The 19614-nt window shown below is 36.3% G+C and overlaps 1 protein-coding gene across 1 annotated transcript in view; it reads right to left on the reverse strand.

Annotated features, from left to right (window-relative positions):
• The window catches only part of C7H9orf85 (chromosome 7 C9orf85 homolog), a 65741-nt gene that overhangs the window by 35703 nt on the left and 10424 nt on the right, over window positions 1-19614 (reverse strand). Inside the window, exon 2 of the mRNA XM_060154980.1 lies at window positions 1392-1498. Within this exon, the coding sequence (XP_060010963.1) occupies window positions 1392-1498 (107 nt within the window). The remainder of the gene's footprint in view (window positions 1-1391; window positions 1499-19614) is intronic.

The following is a 19614-nucleotide window of genomic DNA, read 5'->3' on the forward strand; positions in this document are numbered from 1 at the left end:
CTAGGCCTGCGTGCCCGGAGCCTGTGCTCCGCAACGGGAGAGGCCACAGCAGTGAGAGGCCCGCGTACCGCAAAAAAAAAAAAAAAAAAAAAGCAGCATCTTAAGCAAACTAAAATGCCCAAACATTCAAAGCTATTAAAATTCTCAAATAAACAAATTACCCCATAGCTTGAGTTAAAGATCCACAAAAAAGCTGACATAATTTTTCAATAGAAATAAACAGCAAAGGTTATATCATATTTATTTATTATTATTTTTTTTTTTATTTTATTTTTTTTTTTGTGGTACGCGGGCCTGTCACTGCCGTGGCCTCTCCCGTTGTGGAACACAGGCTCCAGACGCGCAGGCTCAGCGGCCATGGCTCACGGGCCCAGCAGCTCCACGGCATGTGGGATCTTCCCGGACCGGGGCACGAACCCGCGTCCCCTGCATCGGCAGGCGGACTCTCAACCACTGCGCCACCAGGGAAGCCCCATATTTATTATTTAGACTGACTTCCAAACTTTAATTAAAATTTCCTCCCAAAAAGGGAGAGGGAATACATTTAAGGAAGTTGCTATTACTGAATAGCTAAAAGTAAAATAAAGCAACAATGAACAAATGTATTCTAAATAGCTACTATATAGACTACCAAATTAAAACTCATAATTGTAAAAATAATATTGTACATATTAATGCTAATTTTTATATGTAAAATAATCAGTTTTCTCTTTTAGGCAGCAATTACCCTCCAATATGGCCCTTACTCAGCTGAGCCAAAGGATGTAAGGGAGCTGCACCAGGATGTACATAAAGCTGATAAAACAGAATGCCAAAATTACAGAGGAAGGGTAAAGGACAGAGAGGTGAGAAACAAAGTCCAGTGTCTCTTCATGTAGACCCAAAACTTCAAAGGAATGAAATTATAAATTATCAATCTAGTGATTTATTTATGATAATCTAAGGCATTTCAGCAATCTTCATGGGTCAAATTAAAAGGTCAGACCCTTTTTAAGACCCCCTTTAAGACCCCCTTTGGTAAAAAATATTAATTTAGTAAATTAAATAGTAAACATTATTATCTCATCAGTGGGAGAGAGAATTTTGCAAAACAAACTTTCCCTTCTCTGCCTTAAGCCTAGTCTCATTTTATGAACAAGATGCTATAAAAATGGTGCATTATTTATTTAGGGGAGAATGGGGAGAGGGGAATGGTGAATCCACCCTTTCAATCTATTTGCCTTCACAAGCTAGGATTCAGCATGTAAGATGAAATTCTATTCTGCAGGGAATGGAAATTTTTTCTCTATTCACCTTAATATTTATCTGGACACGATTTTGAAAATCAGGGAATGAAGTCATATACTATGATACTGATAGTACTGGTGAGGTAATTAAGAAACTTAACTTACCATTTTTTAGGCTTTGATAAGGGTTTGTACTTGCTGTATTTTACACGCCACTCAAGAACTTCTTTACAACGCTGACATACTCCATCATGAAGTTTTGCATTAATTTTCTTAAAAAGAAACAGAAAAACAAATTGAGAATTTCACTTGTGAGCCAGCATTACAAACCCCAAAAGGTACATGAGAAATTTAAGGTTTTTTTAATTTTAATTTTATTTATTTATTTTTATAAATTTATTTACTTTTGGCCGCGTTGGATCTTTGTTGCTACGCGACCTTTCTCTAGTTGCAGTAAGTGGGGGCTACTCCTTGTTGTGGTGCACGGGCTTCTCATTGCGGTGGCTACTCTTGTTGCAGAGCACGGGCTTTAGGCGTGTGGGCTTCAGCAGCTGTGGCACGTGGGCTCAGTAGTTGCAGCTCGCGGGCTCTAGAGCACAGCCTCAGTAGTTGTGGCGCACGGGCTTAGCTGCTTCATGGCATGTGGGATCTTCCCAGACCAAGGCTCAAACCCATGTACCCTGCATTGGCAGGCAGATTCTTAACCACTGCGCCACTAGAGAAGGCCTAAGTGTTTTTTTTAAATAGCAACCTAACTTCAACCTGGGTTAACATTTTATGGTATACTATGTATTTCTATGTACATTATCAATTTGGCTCTTTACAAAGGCAAAGATCCTTAACTGCCTGTAGCTCAGAATCATCTAGGGAGCTTTTTAATTTCCTGGAAGGAGTATTTTAAGCACATCCCCATTGATTCTGATGCATATTTATTTTACAACTCAAACTGTATAGTTAAGATATATGCATTTTACTGTATGTACGTTATATCTCAAAAAAAGGTAGTAATAAAAAAGAAAGTCTAGGGCTTCCCTGGTGGCGCAGTAGTTGAGAGTCCGCCTGCCGATGCAGGGGACATGGGTTCGTGCCCCGGTCTGGGAAGATCCCACATGTCGCGGAGCGGCTGGGCCCGTGAGCCATGGCCGCTGAGGCTGCGCGTCTGGAGTCTGTGCTCCGCAGCGGGAGAGGCCACAACAGTGAGAGGCCTGCGTACCGCAAAAAAAAAAAAAAAAAAAAAAAAAGAAAGTCTAATTCATATTTTAAGACTACTGTTTTGACAAGTCAAATCTTACCACTGAGAAATGAGAAATTAAACTGAGAAATTAGACAGTCCTGAATTGTCAGTCTGCAGGGGACAGCAGAGACTAAGAAACTTGAGAAAGGAGAGCCAGGGAGAAGCAACTGGAAGCAAGAAGGTATTTAATTATTCAATTTAAACCTTTTGTATTCTCATGTAAAGATGTCTTAGAAAAGTTACCTTGCTAACCTGGTTTCTTCAAAACAGAAAATAAATATGTGCATGTGACTGTGGTAGAAAAGGGGCTTTATGAAGAAAATAAACATTTTTATTATAATATTAGTCTCAAAATGTGTTGCGAAATGAGGAAGGAAAATTTTTAAATGTGTCATGTGTTCTCACAACAGCTTTATATTTTATAACACATTTATTTGACTCAGGACCTAGACTATATATTTTCACTAAGTACTCTGGGAATTCTCTAACTTACTTTGGTTGTGGAAGCCTGGTCTTTGCCTATTGTTGGAATAATGAAGAAAGGACATTTTAAGTTTGCTTCCTTTGTTTCCTTTTTTAATTTCTCAAAAGGAGAAAAAAAAAGCATCCCAAAAGATGCAGATTCTTTGGAAGGTTATTTGATACTGAGTTAAAATCACAATATTTAGAAATCATCTGAAAGAAAACAAAACTTCTAAACAGCATTTGATATTCTTTAAAGTTCTAAACAAGAAGGTAAGATAATGACAAAACGTTTATTCAAAGAGATATTTCAAGGGTATTTTCAAAAACCATAAATTAAGCTGTGAATACATTATGTGTGAATTTCACGCTGTGGTGAAAAACATATTCTATTACTTATGAATTGTGTGTGGGGATTCTTATCTTCCTGACCAAGAAGGAGAGTCCCTGGGAAGATAAATTCTGCATGCCACTATATTCCCTCTTTTCTATGGTCCACTGACTGTTGCCAGAAAGAAGGAAGTCTGTGCCTAACACCAAACTCCTCTTCTTATCAACCTTGGCACTTAGTTATTGCATACAGGGCTTGCTAAGAAATATCCAGAACTAAGGTTCACATTTCATCTTTGATTCTCACTGCCCTCTGTTGCCTAGAATATCTTACCGAAAGCATTGCTTATATCTTCCTAACTCTAACAATAATAGAAACAAACTAATGACTTGATCTATGATTATAATATGAATGTGATATAAACTTTCAAATTAGAATGTTCTTAGAATGCACACCATTTTGTTACCTGCAATTTTATTATATACAACACACGCTACTTGTTAACTAGGAAGGATTATTTGGTTTCTTGCTTGTTTCTGTTCCAATTTCCGACCATTTCATCTTGATTTACAAAGCTGTGCATAGTTTGGAAACTGGTTTCTTTAGGGTGGATCGAGAGTAGAACAAAACAGGTCTTTGTGGGAACTTGTCCTGTGTGTGATGTGTGAAGCAGTATAAATGGAGACGTTGTACAGCATCCACATGACCAGTAGGCACTACTACAAAATTAAACTTGATTTTCATGTGTTAAGAAATGAATGAGAAAAGAAATGAATGAATGAGAATGAACAGTACTTTCACTTAAAAATAATTGCAGAAAGAAAACAGTGTACCTTGCTTTACTGTCTTTTGGCAAACTAGAAAAAGTGAATTCCAGACAACTGAGCAAAGAAAGCCAAATCCTAGTTCTAGGAATCACTCTGCCTGGAGCAAAGGAGATGGCAATCTTACCTTACACCTATGTTTACAACTAACCCTGTTTTGGCAGTTAATTTTAGCATGTCCCTCATGGTAGAAGATAATAGGTTATTTAAGGTTAAGATTTAAGCATGTTCAAATATAAAATCAAAACTTAGTTTTATAAGTACAAAAGCCTTTAAAGATCATTTAGTTTAACAAGCTACTATCCAGATATCTAAAGGAAAAAAATCATCAGTGGAAGATTCCACTGGACTTAAGAATCTTAGCTAAAAAAAGAAAACCTTCTTTATCAATGAATACTTCTTTTAAAAATTAGAATAGACTTAAGATGTATCAGAAGACACTCCTACTTCACATACACATAGTCTTAAAAACTGTCTAAGCCATTATTAATTCATACAACACATTTTATAGTAAGTGCTGTTATCCCTGTTAAATGTTGTTATCCCACAATGCATCAGTGGTAAAATACACAGCAATCCCCAAAAGAAAACTGGGTGAGGACTACAACCCCAATAAGGCAGCAAGAGCAAATTGTAAATATAACATCTGTATCAATATGCTGATGCTGAAAAATATTTTATAAAATATAAAGTATCATTTAACAGAAGGAAGGCACTACTATGTTGGGGGGCAAGAATCTGAATAACATTCAAGAGCAACTAATATAATCTTTCATTAGGATTTTCTGTACATCAAAATTCTTTCAGAAATGCTAAAGGTAAAACAATGGCATATTTTACTTTCCTTCATTAATGGAAAAAAAATCAAATTCTCAAGAAAAATGCCAATTCTAATGGCAGCTTAATTTCCATGGAATGGAATGGAATGGCCGTGTTCTCTCCCCTGCCTTACACCAAAATAAGGTATTTGCTGCCAATATAGCTACAACAGTGTTATTTCAGAAAATAGGAATTTTATATTTTAACTACATTTAAAAGTATATATTTTTAAATTTTCTAGTAACACTCCTTTATTCTAAATTTGGTTAGAGGATAAAGGATCTCTGAATTTAGGAGTAAGATATTATATGACTAATAATAATAATGTGAAAATCTGTATTTTAGGTTGTGACTTTCAAATCATAAACTGTATTATTTTAAATCCTTTTAATATGGCTAGAACATTGTTGGGCATAAAGTATCTTATAAAATAAATACAACCAAAAATAGATGAGGGAGTCAGATTGAGGGAATAATGAGAGTTGGTAGCGAAAATTACAAAGCAGTCAGGAGTACAGCTGGGAAGTGCACTTGCTAGAAATCAGCCACAAGTGAGATGTGAGTTTTCTAGCAGTCAAAAAAACATGAGCTCTGCTCACCTACCTGATTCAATGTTTGTAACATGCCAAAAATCCAGTTTCTCAGAAGCAGCACAACTATTCTTGTCATTGAAATCCAAAGTTTCATTTTCCCAAAAAGGACACCATATAATACAGTAAACAATGCTCTCAAAAACATCCTTACAGGGCTTCCCTGGTGGCGCAGTGGTTGAGAGTCTGCCTGCCAATGCAGGGGACGTGGGTTCGTGCCCCAGTCCGGGAAGATCCCACATGCCGCAGAGCTGCTGGGCCCGTGAGCCATGGCCGCTGAGCCTGCGCGTCCGGAGCCTGTGCTCCGCAACGGGAGAGGCCACAGCAGTGAGAGGCCCGTGTACCGCAAAAAAAAAAAAAAAAAAAAAAAAATCCTTATAATTCAAAGTATTTCACAGAGCTGTTTTCTACCCTAGTTCTCAAAGTAGGCCGGTGTTATAGCATGCCAAACACAATGTAGTAAAAAAGTTATTTTCGGGTGTGCAAAGTAGATACAGAGGCCTGATATTCATAAGATCCATAGAAATGCACTGCAAATCATAAGGCCATCTTCAATAAATACTTTCTCCCAAATGAGTTCTAAAAACATTCACCTCTATTACGAAAAATTCAAACATGCAGAAAAAAGTTAAAACAATAATACTAACGCATAGCCATATACATTATCTAGAGACAACTGTTAACATTTTATGTGTGTGTACACTTAAAATAAGTTGCAAACATCGAGACAATTCACCTGTCAATCATACATATCCTGGAAATAGACTTTCTCCTACTTAACCACAATACCATTACCACACCTCAGAAAAATGAAAAATAATTCTCTAATATCATTGAATGTAGCCCGTCTACACTGAAATGTCCTCAACTGCTCCCCTGCCCCCCCAAATCAGTATTCAAGCTCAGTTTGTTATCTCTCTTTTGATCTAGAAGGGTTTTCCTCTTTTACCCTCTATTACACTGATTTTTTTTCAATTATTTTTAAAAAAATTTTTATTGGAGTATTGTTGATTTACAATGTTGTGTTAATTTCAGGTATACAGCAAAATGAATCAGTTATACATGTACACTGATGTTTTTGAAAATACCAGGCAAGTTGTCTTTGAGAATATTCCACATTCTGTATTTGTAAGATTGTTTTCTCTTGGTGTAATTTAACTCATTGCTTTATGTCCTATAGTTCTGCAAGGTGGAGGTTAGGTTTAAAGGCTTGATTAGACCCAGGTTTAAGATTTTTTTGACAAGAATAGTTCATTTGTGCTGCTGCTATGTACTCCATATTACTCCAAGTCAGGAGGCACAAGATGTCCAGTTCTCACCTAGTCAGTGATGAGAAATTTGACTGATCACTTGGTTAAGGTAGTGACTGTCCAGATCTCTTCAAATTACAAAGATTAGCAATAATGTATAGGGGTCATGTCAATATGCTGTTCCACAATAACATTTCGCTTCATGGTTTTAGCATCCATTCAAGGTTCTTTGTCTGAATCAATCATTTTAAATGCTAACTCTATCATTCTTTCTACATTAATTAATTTTTTTAAAAAAAGGTTGACAGCTTAAGTCAGTTTTGAGGTATAATACATATAGAGTAAAATTCACCCAATTTAGGTGTATAGTTCTGTGAATCTGACAATCAAAATATAGAACATTTCCATCCTTCTAAAAAGTTCCCTCATGCCCCTTTGTTGACAACCCCCAGACAACACTAATTTTCAGTCTGCTCCTATAGTGTTGCCTTTTCCAGAATGTCATATAAATGAAATGATCAAGTATATAACTATATGAGGAGCTCATTCCTTTTCATTGGTGAATGGTATTCCATTGCATAGATGTGCTATAATGTTTATTCATTCACCATTTGAAGGACTTTTTTTTTTTTTTTTTTTTTTTTTTGCGGTACGCGGGCCTCTCACTGTTGTGGCCTCTCCCACTGTGGAGCACAGGCTCCTGACACGCAGGCTCAGCGGCCATGGCTCACGGGCCCAGCCGCTCCGTGACATGTGGGATCTTCCCGGTCCGGGGCACGAACCCGTGTCCCCTGTATCGGCAGGCGGACTCTCAACCACTGCGCCACCAAGGAAGCCCTTGAAGGACATTTTTCTTCTAGTTTGGGGTGCTAATGAATATTTACATACAAATTTCTGTGTGGAAATGTTTTTATTTCTCTTGATTTACTATCTAAGAATGGTACTGTTGGGTTGTATGATAATTTTATGCTTAACTTTCTAAGAAACTAACAATTTTTCAAAGTGGCTATACCATTTTGCATTTCCACTAGCCATGCATGAAGATCCAGTTTTTCCACATCCTTTCCAGTGCTTGAAATTGTAAATATTTTTTTTATTTTAGCCATTTGAATAGGTGGATAGAGTTATCTATTTATGCTTTTAATTTGCATCTCCTTAATAACTGATAATGTTGAATATCTTCTCATGCACTTACACGCTATCATGTATTTTCTTTAGTGAAGTATCTGTTCAAATCTTTTGCCGTTTTTTTTTTTCTTTTAATTGTATTGTTTTGTTTGTTTTCTCATTATTTTGATGTGAGGTTCTGTATATATTCTAGATACCTGGCCTTTACTGATACATACTTTGCAAATATATACCGCGCAGGCTCAGCAGCCATGGCTCACGGGCCCAGCCGCTCCATGGCATGTGGGATCTTCCCGGACCAGGGCACTAACCCGTGTCCCCTGCATCGGCAGGTGGACTCTCCATCACTGCGCCACCAGGGAAGCCCCCAATCTGTGCTTTTATTTTCATTATCTTAACAGCGTTTTTCTAAGATAAAATCTTTTAAATTTCAAAGAACAATGTTTCGATTTTTTCTTTTACGGACTATGCTTTTAGTGTCAAATCTAAGAAGTCTTTGAAGAATCATGATTTTTACCTACGTTTTCTTCTGGAAGTTCAGTAATTTTAGGCCTTACATTTAGTCTATGATCTATTTTGAGCTCATTTTTGTACATGGTGCAAAATACTGGTAGGAGGTTCTTTTTAAATTATCTATGGGCAGGACTTCCTGGTGGTGCAGTGGTTAAGAATACGCCTGCCAATGCAGGGACCATAGGCTCGATCCCTGGTCCAGGAAAATCCCACATGCCGCAGAGCAACTAAACCCGTGTGCCACAACTACTAAGCCTGTGCTCTAGAGCCCGCGTGCCACAACTACTGAAGCCCGTGCACCTAGAGCCCGTGCTCTGCAACAAGAGAAGCCACCGCAATGAGAAGCCCGCGCACCGCAAAGAGTAGCCCCCGCTCACCGCAACTAGAGAAAGCCCGTGTGCAGCAACGAAGACCCAATGCAGCCAAAAATAAGTAAATAAATAAATAAATTTATAAATTATCTATGGGCATCCAAGTTCTAGCATCACTGAATTATGTTTGTATCTTTGTCAAAAGTTAAGTATGTGTGAGTCTATTTTGGACTCAATATTCCATCACATTAATCTGTGTCTACTCTTTCTTCAGTACCACCCTGTCTTGATTACTGGAGCTTTAAGGTCTTGAAGTCAGTACTGTGTCTCCTCCAAATTTGTTCTTTTTCAAAATTGTTTTGGCTATTCTAGTTCCTCTACTTTTCTGTATACATTTTAGGATCAATTTCTTAATTGTAACAAAAAAAGCCTGCTATGGACCTACTAGAGAATGGACTTGAGGATACGGGGAGGGAGAAGGGAAGGCTGGGACAAAGTGAGAGAGTGGCATGGACATATATACATTACGAAACATAAAATAGATAGCTAGTGGGAAGCAGCCTCATAGCACAGGGAGATCAGCTCAGTGCTTTGTGACCACCTAGAAGGGTGGCATAGGGAGGGTGGGAGGGAAGGAGATGCAAGAGGGAAGAGATATGGGGACATATGTATATGTATAACTGATTCACTTTGTTATAAAGCAGAAACTGACATACCATTGTAAAGCAATTATACTATAATAAAGATGTTAAAAAATTTTTTTAAATAGCCTGCTATGATTGCAATTAGGATTATATTGAAACTATAAATAAATTTGAGGGAGAATTGACATCTTAACAATACTGACTATTCCAATCCATCACCATTGCATTCCTGGGATAAACCTCATTTGTCTGAGGTATATTATCCTTCTTATTGGTGAATACAATATGCTAATATTTCACTGAAGATTTTTGTGTTTATGTTCAATGAGGGATATTGGTCCATAGTTGTTTGTTCATTTTTTTGTTGTTGTTGTTTTTTGCGTTACGCGGGCCTCTCACTGCTGTGGCCTCCCCCATTGCTGAGCACAGGCTCCGGACGCGTAGGCTCAGCGGCCACGGCTCAAGGGCCCAGCCGCTCCGCTGCACGTGGGATCTTCCCGGACCGGGGCACGAACCCGCGTCCTCTGCATCGGCAGGCGAACTCTCAACCACTGCGCCACCAGGGAAGCCCTGTCCATTTGTTTTAATAACGTCTCTGGTTTTGGTGTTTAGTTCAGCTGCTAGAGGATTCATATAAAAGGGTTAAAAGGACCTAAAATAGAAGTAAAGATTTTATATATCTTAGAAGAACAGTAGAATATTAAAAGTCTTGTAGAATAAGCTCAAGTCCTTATTTTTAAACGTTTAAAAGTACATTTATATGTTAAAAGTGTTTTTTTGGTTACAAACCAAGAAAAAGTTTATCCTAACTAGATGGAGTTCAATTTCTTATAGCTAGCCTTTGGTTTATCATATTATATAACACTTTAGGAAATCAAATTTATCACTCAATAAATATGTACAGGGAAGCGGAAAAAACAGAGTTCAAGCTTCACGTAGAAATCTCTTTTGTATTCTGTCCAGTAGTCTGTAAATTTTGTTCATCTCCTACCACCTCATTTGGTTTTACAACTAGTTCTTTCCTTTTAATGCATTTTTTCCCCACTGTGTATTAACAATGGTATACTATATTGTATAATTTTCTTATGACAAGAATTTATTACTTTTGTAAATGAAAAATAACTTTACTGATCAATTTTATAGATTTAAAACAATATGAGCACTTATATATAAATATTCACATTGTAGAAATTTTTATAAAAATACAGATAAAGAGAAAAAGACAAGTCTTATCACTCAGAGATTCTATACTTTCCAGCATTTCAAGCATATATATTTATAGAAATTTGCACTTTTTAATGTATGCATTGCTTTATAACTTATCAATTTTTTTCATAAGAGTATATATACTTTTAAAACATGTTTTCATTGGCTGTATTTTATTCTCTCAGAGTAATACTTTCATTTACTTAACCTATTCTCTTGAGAGTTTGTTTCCAACTTCTGACTGAATACGTATATTTTTAAATGTACTATGCTATAAATATCAGAAAACTTTTAATGAACATGCAAATTCTCATTTACACAAAACAAGTTCTTATCTCATTTCAACAAAAGAGTAAAAATAACAGGAATTTTATCAGAGGTAAAAACTCATAGTAAAGAATAACTGTCCCTTTCTTAAATCAAGTACATAATTATTTGGACATTAAAGCAAATGTTTCCTAATATTGTCTATAAAAATTTGCTTTGTTTTTTTATCCTGGCAGTTAAAAAGTTAAAAAGAATAGAAGACATTGCCACTTTCCTTTTCAAAAAGGGAATTAAAAATCATTCTTGCTGGGAATTCCCTGGCGGTCCAGTGGTTAGGACTCGGCTCTTTCACTGCCAAGGGCCCAGGTTCAATCCCTGGTCAAGGAACTAAGATCCCGCAAGCCTCTCAGGACAGCCCCCCCCCCCCGCAAAAAAAAGCATTCTTGCTATAATCAACAATACCACAATTACTATAGATAGGACACCACTATTACATGATCCAGAATATTAATACTGAGTTCTAGTCTCTTAAAACTTTCAAACGTACAAACTCTTTTTTAATGTAATAAGAAGTAATAGTCTGAATGTCTGTTACTCTCAGAAATACCTTATTTGGATAAGTTACTGAGTCTTACTATTTTTATGTATTTTATTATTTCACAAAATGAGCTAGTTATATAAATAGACCAGAAATACTTTTGAAGTGAGTTCTCCTAATAAAATTGGTTTTATTGTCATTTAAGGATAAATAGAAGACCAAAGTTACTATATGCTTACTTCTTTTTAGGAAACTACATTGGTTTAATGTAGCTAATTAGAGATTAGCTCTCAACATTCGTAAGCAAAATATTACCTTAGTGTTCTAAAATACTTGACATACATATATATATACATCAAATACATAACCATTTCAGTTACCAATATTTGATTTTTCACTATATAAAATTCTAATTAAAAGATACCTACGGCATAAAATGAGGTATCTTTCTACCGTAAGTTAAAATAATTAATTTTACTCCCTGAAGTCTAGTCCATCTTCCTCTCATTCACTCTGTATTCATCTTAAGTCCTTAAAACACCAATACCAAGCAGAGGAAAGTGAAAATATATACTAGAAATACTCAAAATTCTCCTCTTGTTCAACATATTTACAATACTAGCTTTTCTAGTCACGAAATAATATTGGATTCCCTCTCCCACTTTTTTTTTTTTACTACTGAAATGTTTAACAAACGACATCTGCAAAAATAAACAATTGCATTTTCATCCAAAGACTGAATATAAAATGAGTTCTGATCATCCTAAACAGAGGACTATTCTCTCAAAAAGTGGGTAGAGCTATTGTCAGTTGCAATTATACAGAGAGGGTCTATGTACAAACTACCTACTGATTTATTTCAGCAGCCATGCACACTACTCAGATTTTCACTAACAAGCTGAATGCAGACAGACACTTAAAAGAAGCCACACCTGCCTACATGCAGAAACATGCTGTTGCAATATTTTCTGGCAGTAGCAAAACCTATTAAGAAAGCAATTTTTTTTCCAAAGTATATTTCACTCATTTACTTTTAAGGAAAAATTAAAATAAATTGGCGCTGTAAATTTTAACAAGCAAATATTTCTGAAGGATTCTAACAACCAAATCACTGCACTGATAAACCAATCACATCTTTAAAAGGTGTGGTCAGTTGGAACAAAGAGCACTCTGGTATGAAGATTTTTAATTCTCTCCATCTTGTTCTAAAAGGAACAGTTCAGGAGGACATGTTATGAATGTTAAAAAATATTTCCATAGAAGGACCCAAAATGCAATGCTAAGAACAAATTATAAGCAGAACATAGAATAATCTCCTGAGGACAAGAGAAATTTTGCCTTACAACAATTAAAACATTGGGAATTTAGTATTTTAAGATAATGTGCTTTCAATTATATTTAAGCCATCTTTATCATTAACTATGGGACGTTTTTAGTAAATAAACAACCCAAGAATAACTTCTCTAAGAGGAAATAGCATTATTGTCAGAGCAGTTTTACAGGAAGTAAGTTTTTTCTCCCTCAAAATTTTGCTGTAAATGGTCAAAAATGTCAATGATTTTATCTAGGGATAATCTGTGTCGTTCCTGAAAAAAGACCCGCCTTACAATGTAGGATTGTACCCCAAACTCCATTTGCTCCTTCTTAAGATCCTTTGCTAATACTTCTTCCTCTGATTACCCCTTAAAATTATACATTCCTCAATATTTAGTCATCAACTCACTCACTCACCTGCCCACTCTCTCTCTGTCTTTTTCTCTCCTTCAACCTAGATGTCTACCAAGGAGGTGATACACTTTTCCTTAGAAAGAAATTTGATTACTATAGTTGAAACACCACTGGTTAGTGTGAGAAGAAATAATAACAATAATGGTAATAATAATAATGACATTTATATAGTATCATCTTAAAAATCAATATTCACAGTTAATCATATCATTTCCTCATGACTATCTTAGGGATAAATAGTATTATTCCTATTTTACAGATGAAGGAAGAAATCCAGACAGGTTTAACAATCTGCCTACAATCACACAACTACAAAGTCATACAACCAGGGCTCAAGAGCATGCTGACTCCAAATTCCATATTTTGCCCCACCATTCCATACTGTCTCTCTTTTAGAAACTAAATCTCAGGGCTTCCCTGGTGGCACAGTGGTTAAGAATCCGCCTACCAATGCAGGGGACACGGGTTCAAACCCTGGTCTGGGAAGATCCCACACGCCGCAGAGCAACTAAGCCCGTGTGCCACAACTACTGAGCCTGTCTCTAGAGCCCACGAGCCACAACTACTGCGCCCACGTGCCGCATCTACTGAAGCCCCCGCACTCTAGAGCCCGTGCTCCACAACAAGAGAAGCCACCATAATGAGAGGCCCACGCACCGCAACAAAGAGTAGCCCCTGCTCGCCACAACTAGAGAAAGCCTGCGTGCAGCAATGAAGACCCAACACAGCCAAAAATAATAAATAAATAAATTTAAAAGAAAAAGAAACTAAATCTCAGTCTGATTTCTAGTTTCCCCGTTGAAAGCATCATTACTTGGGAAGATGCACTTTGATTTCCAATCGAGTAACTTAGAGAAATCTTTGAAACATACAGTGTTTGTTGAAACGTACAGTGTTGTCCAGAATAACCTCAGAACTGACAGGAAAACCTATGTTAGAGACATAGGTCAAGAGTCCAGAAGAGCTATTACTTAAGAAGCTTTTCCAAAGTTTAATATCAAAAGATATCACCCCTAAATGTAATTAATCCTAGATTCTCAGTCTGTATGTCTAAAGTCCCTTAATTCAGACATGGTTCACAGTGGTATTGCACTGTATAGAAACCATCTGTTTTCTACTCTGACTTTCTCATGGTCAGGAAAAATAGAATTTATAGAAATAGTTTATGGCCTTTATTCCTATTCCTGGAATTTAGGCCAAATCTAAACACTCTGAAAGCTGGGGAATTACTTCTTCACTCTTCCCTATGTTTTAACCCTGCCTTAGTTAAAAGGTCAAACGTCAGACCAAATCTCAATTAGCTATGGAATCTAAGATTAGGAACATGCTAGGAAATCTGGGTAATTTCCAGATCAGTGATACTCAACCTTTGTTTCTCCCTCTACTGTTCACAACCCCATGTTACTCTCATCATCAAATACAGAAAATAGTACAACTTAATTAACAGGAGAGTTAATGAGTATTTGGGGGAAGCACAGGGAAGAGAGTTCCTGATACATTCTTTTCCAACAGAGGATGTCTCTCAAAACTAGAGGAGATAGGGCTAAATACATGTATTTCTAGCTTCTCGAGAAATCTTCTACTGTACTTATCGTTTAACTCCCTGCTCGGTTGTTTACAGTTCTGGTCAATGTTCTTTTGCTTATGCAAGTCCTTGAGTGATTTCATATCTATGGGACATGTCTGTACTTTGATCAGGTGTCTAGACAAAAGCATGCTTAGGGAAAGGTTATTTATTTACATGGTTTATTATAAAACAGGTCTTTTTGGTTTTCACTATAAAAATAATAGCAAACTAAATAATTTTTATGTAAAAGACTGCTATCATAAATCTATAAACCACATGCCTAATCCTTCATAAAAATTCTCCCTGCTGCTATTCTTAGCCACATTCCTGTGGCTAGGGGCAGGCATAATTATCTTCATTTTGCAGATGAGAAACCTGAGGCTCAGAGAATTAAGAGATTTGCTGAGGTCACACAATTAATCAGGACAGCAGAGGCAGAACCCATAAAAAGATGCCTTTTAGTTTAGGGCATTCTATTAAAGTTACAAGTAGAAAGTGTTCCCCTATAGCTTTCAAGGTTTTCTAAATAGTAAAGGAAAAAAGAAAAAAAGAAAAGCACAACATTTTGCAGAGTAAAATTCTGTCTATGTTTTTGTCCTATGTTTTGACTCAAATACTAACACTGGTATGTTCATTGTTTTGCAAATAGGGCCAAACCTGCTGGCTTGTTCCTAAGGTAACCTAGCAGTATTATATGTTATTTGCTTAAAAGGCACAAAACAAAATTCGAAAGTTAGAAAAATTCATTTAAGAAAGAAAATATTACCTTTGCTAAGCAATGTTCTAAAAGAGGAGGATTTACTTTTCTACAATGTTCTTCACAGATTTTCAACACACTGACACCTAAAAAATAAAGTGTAAACTAAAGTAGTGAGCTACATAGGCCAACTATGTATAATCCAATTGGAATGCAAAAAGCCCTACTCAAGCAGCAATTGTGTAGTGTCATGAGGCAACACGTGTTTTTAAAAGCACTCATTAAAAGTTAGTCACAATTTGAGATCCTGTCCAACCAGTATGGTATGCCCCAAGTTAGTGATCTTAAGAGACAAACTATTGACCAACCATTGTTTAGCATGTATTAAACAAAAAAGAACAATGATATTCATTTCCTTCTAATAGCATATTTTAGGAATTTATGGATTTAACTCTTCCAAGCATAATAACTGGCAATGTCCACAAACCAAATGATTTTATCTTTTAAAATAAATCAGCATTGCATGTCATTTACTTGGGTACAGGTATATAAGGACAACTGCCATACTGAAGCTAGTTAATTTCTTCAAAGATAGTTGCCTTGTTCTGGTCACACTAATATATCATAAGAATAGCCTGTATATGCTGACAATTGATTGAGGAGTCAAGTCACAAAAAATTAGGTTTGTGCCATGATTCGTTTAGTCTAGAGCGCAGTATTCACATGTGACTTACCTAACTTCAGTTGAGAGCATTTTCTCATTCTTAAAAAAGAAAGATATTTTTGATGACAAGAATATAAAAAAACTAAGGGATAAAATTAAGGTGTGTTCTGAAGTGAAGGATGCAAATCACCTGTAACAAAACGCTACTACATTTTATTTCCATAGTTTTTTTAAAATCTGAAGTTGTCCTATAGTTCTTATTTTATTCTCACATCAGCCCTGTGTGGAAGGAAGAAAGTAGTATTGTTATTTATTGTTATTCTAATTTGTAGAGAATTGATATAACTTACCTATGGTTACAGAGTGACTCAGTAGCCATACAGGAAGGAATCTGAAGAGTCTACTCCTGCTTTGCCCTGACTCCAAGTTTAGGACTCCTTCCAACAGTCAAATTATAAAATGTATCACAGGTTAGAAGTAAGTACACCATGTACCGTGACCATCTCTCTGCTGTCTACAGGAACAATTCGAAAAAAGTACAAGCTAGTGTGTACTCAGTACTATGCTAGGCATCGCAAGGATTCAGAAGATTTACAATACACAGTTCTTTCCTCACAGTGCTTCACATCTAGTTGAGACAAAAGTAATGGGCATGAAGGAAATCTGAATAGTAAGCAATAGTATTGTTAAGAGTTAAAATAGTGTTTAAAACAATAGATTAACTGTTAGCTTCTTCAAACTGGGCTTTTGGAAGGATTTGGATTGAGGGGTAGGGGAGTCACTGGAGATTCAAGGCTGACTGGTAGCCTTGCAGATTTAAAAACTCTATTGTTTCATTCAGTCCCAACCCAATGGGACAAAGAGAGGGAGTTATCTATCTCTACTACTCAATGACAAATTTGCAAAGGTATCACAGAATGGGGAAGACATCTTATGTTTTCAAAGACCATTGTTAATCTTGTAAAATAAGTCCTCAAAAGGTTGCAGATCAAAGCCTAACGTGACACACGGGTTTAATTTAAAACAGCAGCAATTCATCTTCTTTCATACCTTCTTTGTACTTCTACCAGTCAAGTGTTAAAACCAGAAGTGGGATTTATCCACAAGTAGAAGCAGGAGAGACTATGTACAGATGGTCACACAGCCCATATTTTTTGGCCTTTCCTGAAGGTGTCAATAAAATTTCTAGTTTGCTCTTACTTCTTGTACACTGGTCTTAACTCCCCAGCTATACTACAACACCATGAAGGCCAGAACAAGGTCTTATTTTCATCTCCTTATTGCTTAGCACAGACACTAAATAATGGGCACTTAGACTTTAAAACTTTAATGATGGGGACTTCCTGGTGGCGCAGTGGTTAAGAATCCACCTGCCAATGCAGGAGACACGAGTTCGAGTTCTTCTCCGCGAAGATCCCGCATGCCGGGGAGCAACTAAGCCCGTGCGCCACAACTGTTGAGCCTGCGCTCTAGGGCCCGCCAGCCACAGCTACTCAGCCGGCGTGCCGCAACTACTTAAGCCCGCGCGCCTAGAGCCTGTGCTCCGCAACAATAGAAGCCAACGCAATGAGATGCCCACGCACTGCAACAAAGATTAGCCCCTGCTTGCTGCAACCAGAGAAAGCTTGCGCGCAGCAATGAAGACCCAACACAGCCATAAATAAATAAATTTATATTAAATAATAATAATAATTGTAGGAAATGATTTTTTTAAAAAAGAAGAAGCCTTAGTAAAATTTGACTGATTTTTTCTTACTGGGTAGCAAAAAATAGGCATTAATAAAGGTGTCTCTAGAGAATCCCTAAGATGAGTGTTAACTACCAAGATAAACCAGGATTTTTATTTAAATATACCAGGGAACAGCCAACGAAATCATCATGTGAGGGTCAAAGAACCATCCATGGTTCAATAATAAGGAGTTTAAATTAGAGCAACAGCATCACATATGTAAAAGTAACCATAATATTCTTTCATATGGATGATAAATGACAACTTATCCCATATGACTATTCTAACTTTATTAAAAATTAGATCTAGCATTATGTCCTACAAGCATTCACGTTTACAGGAAACATGATATCATATTACTATAATGTCTTGTGATAAGGGCTAATGATGGTATATAAAACATTCACAAATACAAGTATATACTATGATGTCAAGTATATTATTCAATTTGATGACTTCAGGAACGTGAGTAATTTCAAAACAAACAAGTCAGCCACCTGGTAAGACAGGGCTGAGCATTTAATAATATATAAATCTTTACAGAACAACAAAGCATTTAAAATAATCCCTAGTTTAGCTTGGTATTTCATATGCGTGTTGTAAACGGCCTTCAAAACCAGGTGCAATTAATATAAAGCTACAACAGAATTCTAATGCTGATGGGCCATCACTGAAAATTATTATACATGTATACTTCTATCACCTACAAGAAGAAATACTTCTTTGTTAATAACATATAACTCTGCCAAAACAAAAAAGAAAATGTGTCATACAACTCCGTTCCGTAAGGACAATTTGAATAATTACATTAACTTTAGAATATAAATTTAACTATTCCAATTAGAAATGAACTTGATAAAATATCTAAGAAAATATGCACCATAAAGTTCTAAAAATGTAATTCAACCTCATAAGTAGATAAATTGGAAGACATTTAGGACTGAGGTTGAAATAATCAACTCCAAAGCTAAAGGAAAGTTCAAATTTACTCTTGATAGTTTTAGAAGTCAAAAATCCTAAAGAGACCAAATCAATCACTTGGAAAATCAAATCACACCAATTTCTTTCATCCCAAAGAAGGATTATATCAAGTCGTGTTGTACATTTAAGCAGTTAAGATGATCCATCAGGATGCTTGCCTACATCCACTAATACTATTTCTGTAAAGAAAGGCTGGTCATCCAGGCACCTATAACTCTCTCTCCTTTGACTCCAAAAGCCGTGACTTTAAGGTTATTTAAAAATACTTCATATTCATCAAGATAATGGTTATTAGAGGAGAGAGTTGTGGTGAATAGGAGAGGTCAGTGACATTCTCTTGATCTGAGTTGACTGGGTTCAGTTTGTGAAACTTCATTGAACTCTATTATGATTTTTGCACTTTCTATATGTTGTATGTTATACTTCAACAAAAGTTTAATAAATGAAAATGCTCCATATTTACCTTTTTTCACTTTTTAGAGTAGTTACTAGTCTGAGATTCCTGAATGAAGGATACATACCATACTCATCTTTTGCAAATGCTTGCTACATAACAATAAGACAGATGTCATGTCAATAAAGACAGATGAATTAACAAAGACCAACAATCAATTATACAATGTCAATAAGAACTACTTGATTTGCATTCCTTCATTCCAGAGCACTGAACTGCTGCTACATATTACGTAGTACACCATGAGTAGTTAAAAAAAAAAATGCTTGAGCCCCTCCCGCCAGAGGTGGATGGCATTTGTGTATGTACACGTAAGAGAGAGAAAGAAGCCAAGACATATATACTAATAACTAATAAGACATGCACTATATGTGTGGTGAGAGCAATAAATGCCACAGGGCAGGAGTGAGACATTCCAGTGGGATTAACCAGGAAGGGCATTACTGAGGGC

This window comes from Lagenorhynchus albirostris, chromosome 7 (assembly GCF_949774975.1).
Source record: "Lagenorhynchus albirostris chromosome 7, mLagAlb1.1, whole genome shotgun sequence".
In the NCBI taxonomy this organism is placed as follows: Eukaryota; Metazoa; Chordata; class Mammalia; order Artiodactyla; family Delphinidae; genus Lagenorhynchus; species Lagenorhynchus albirostris.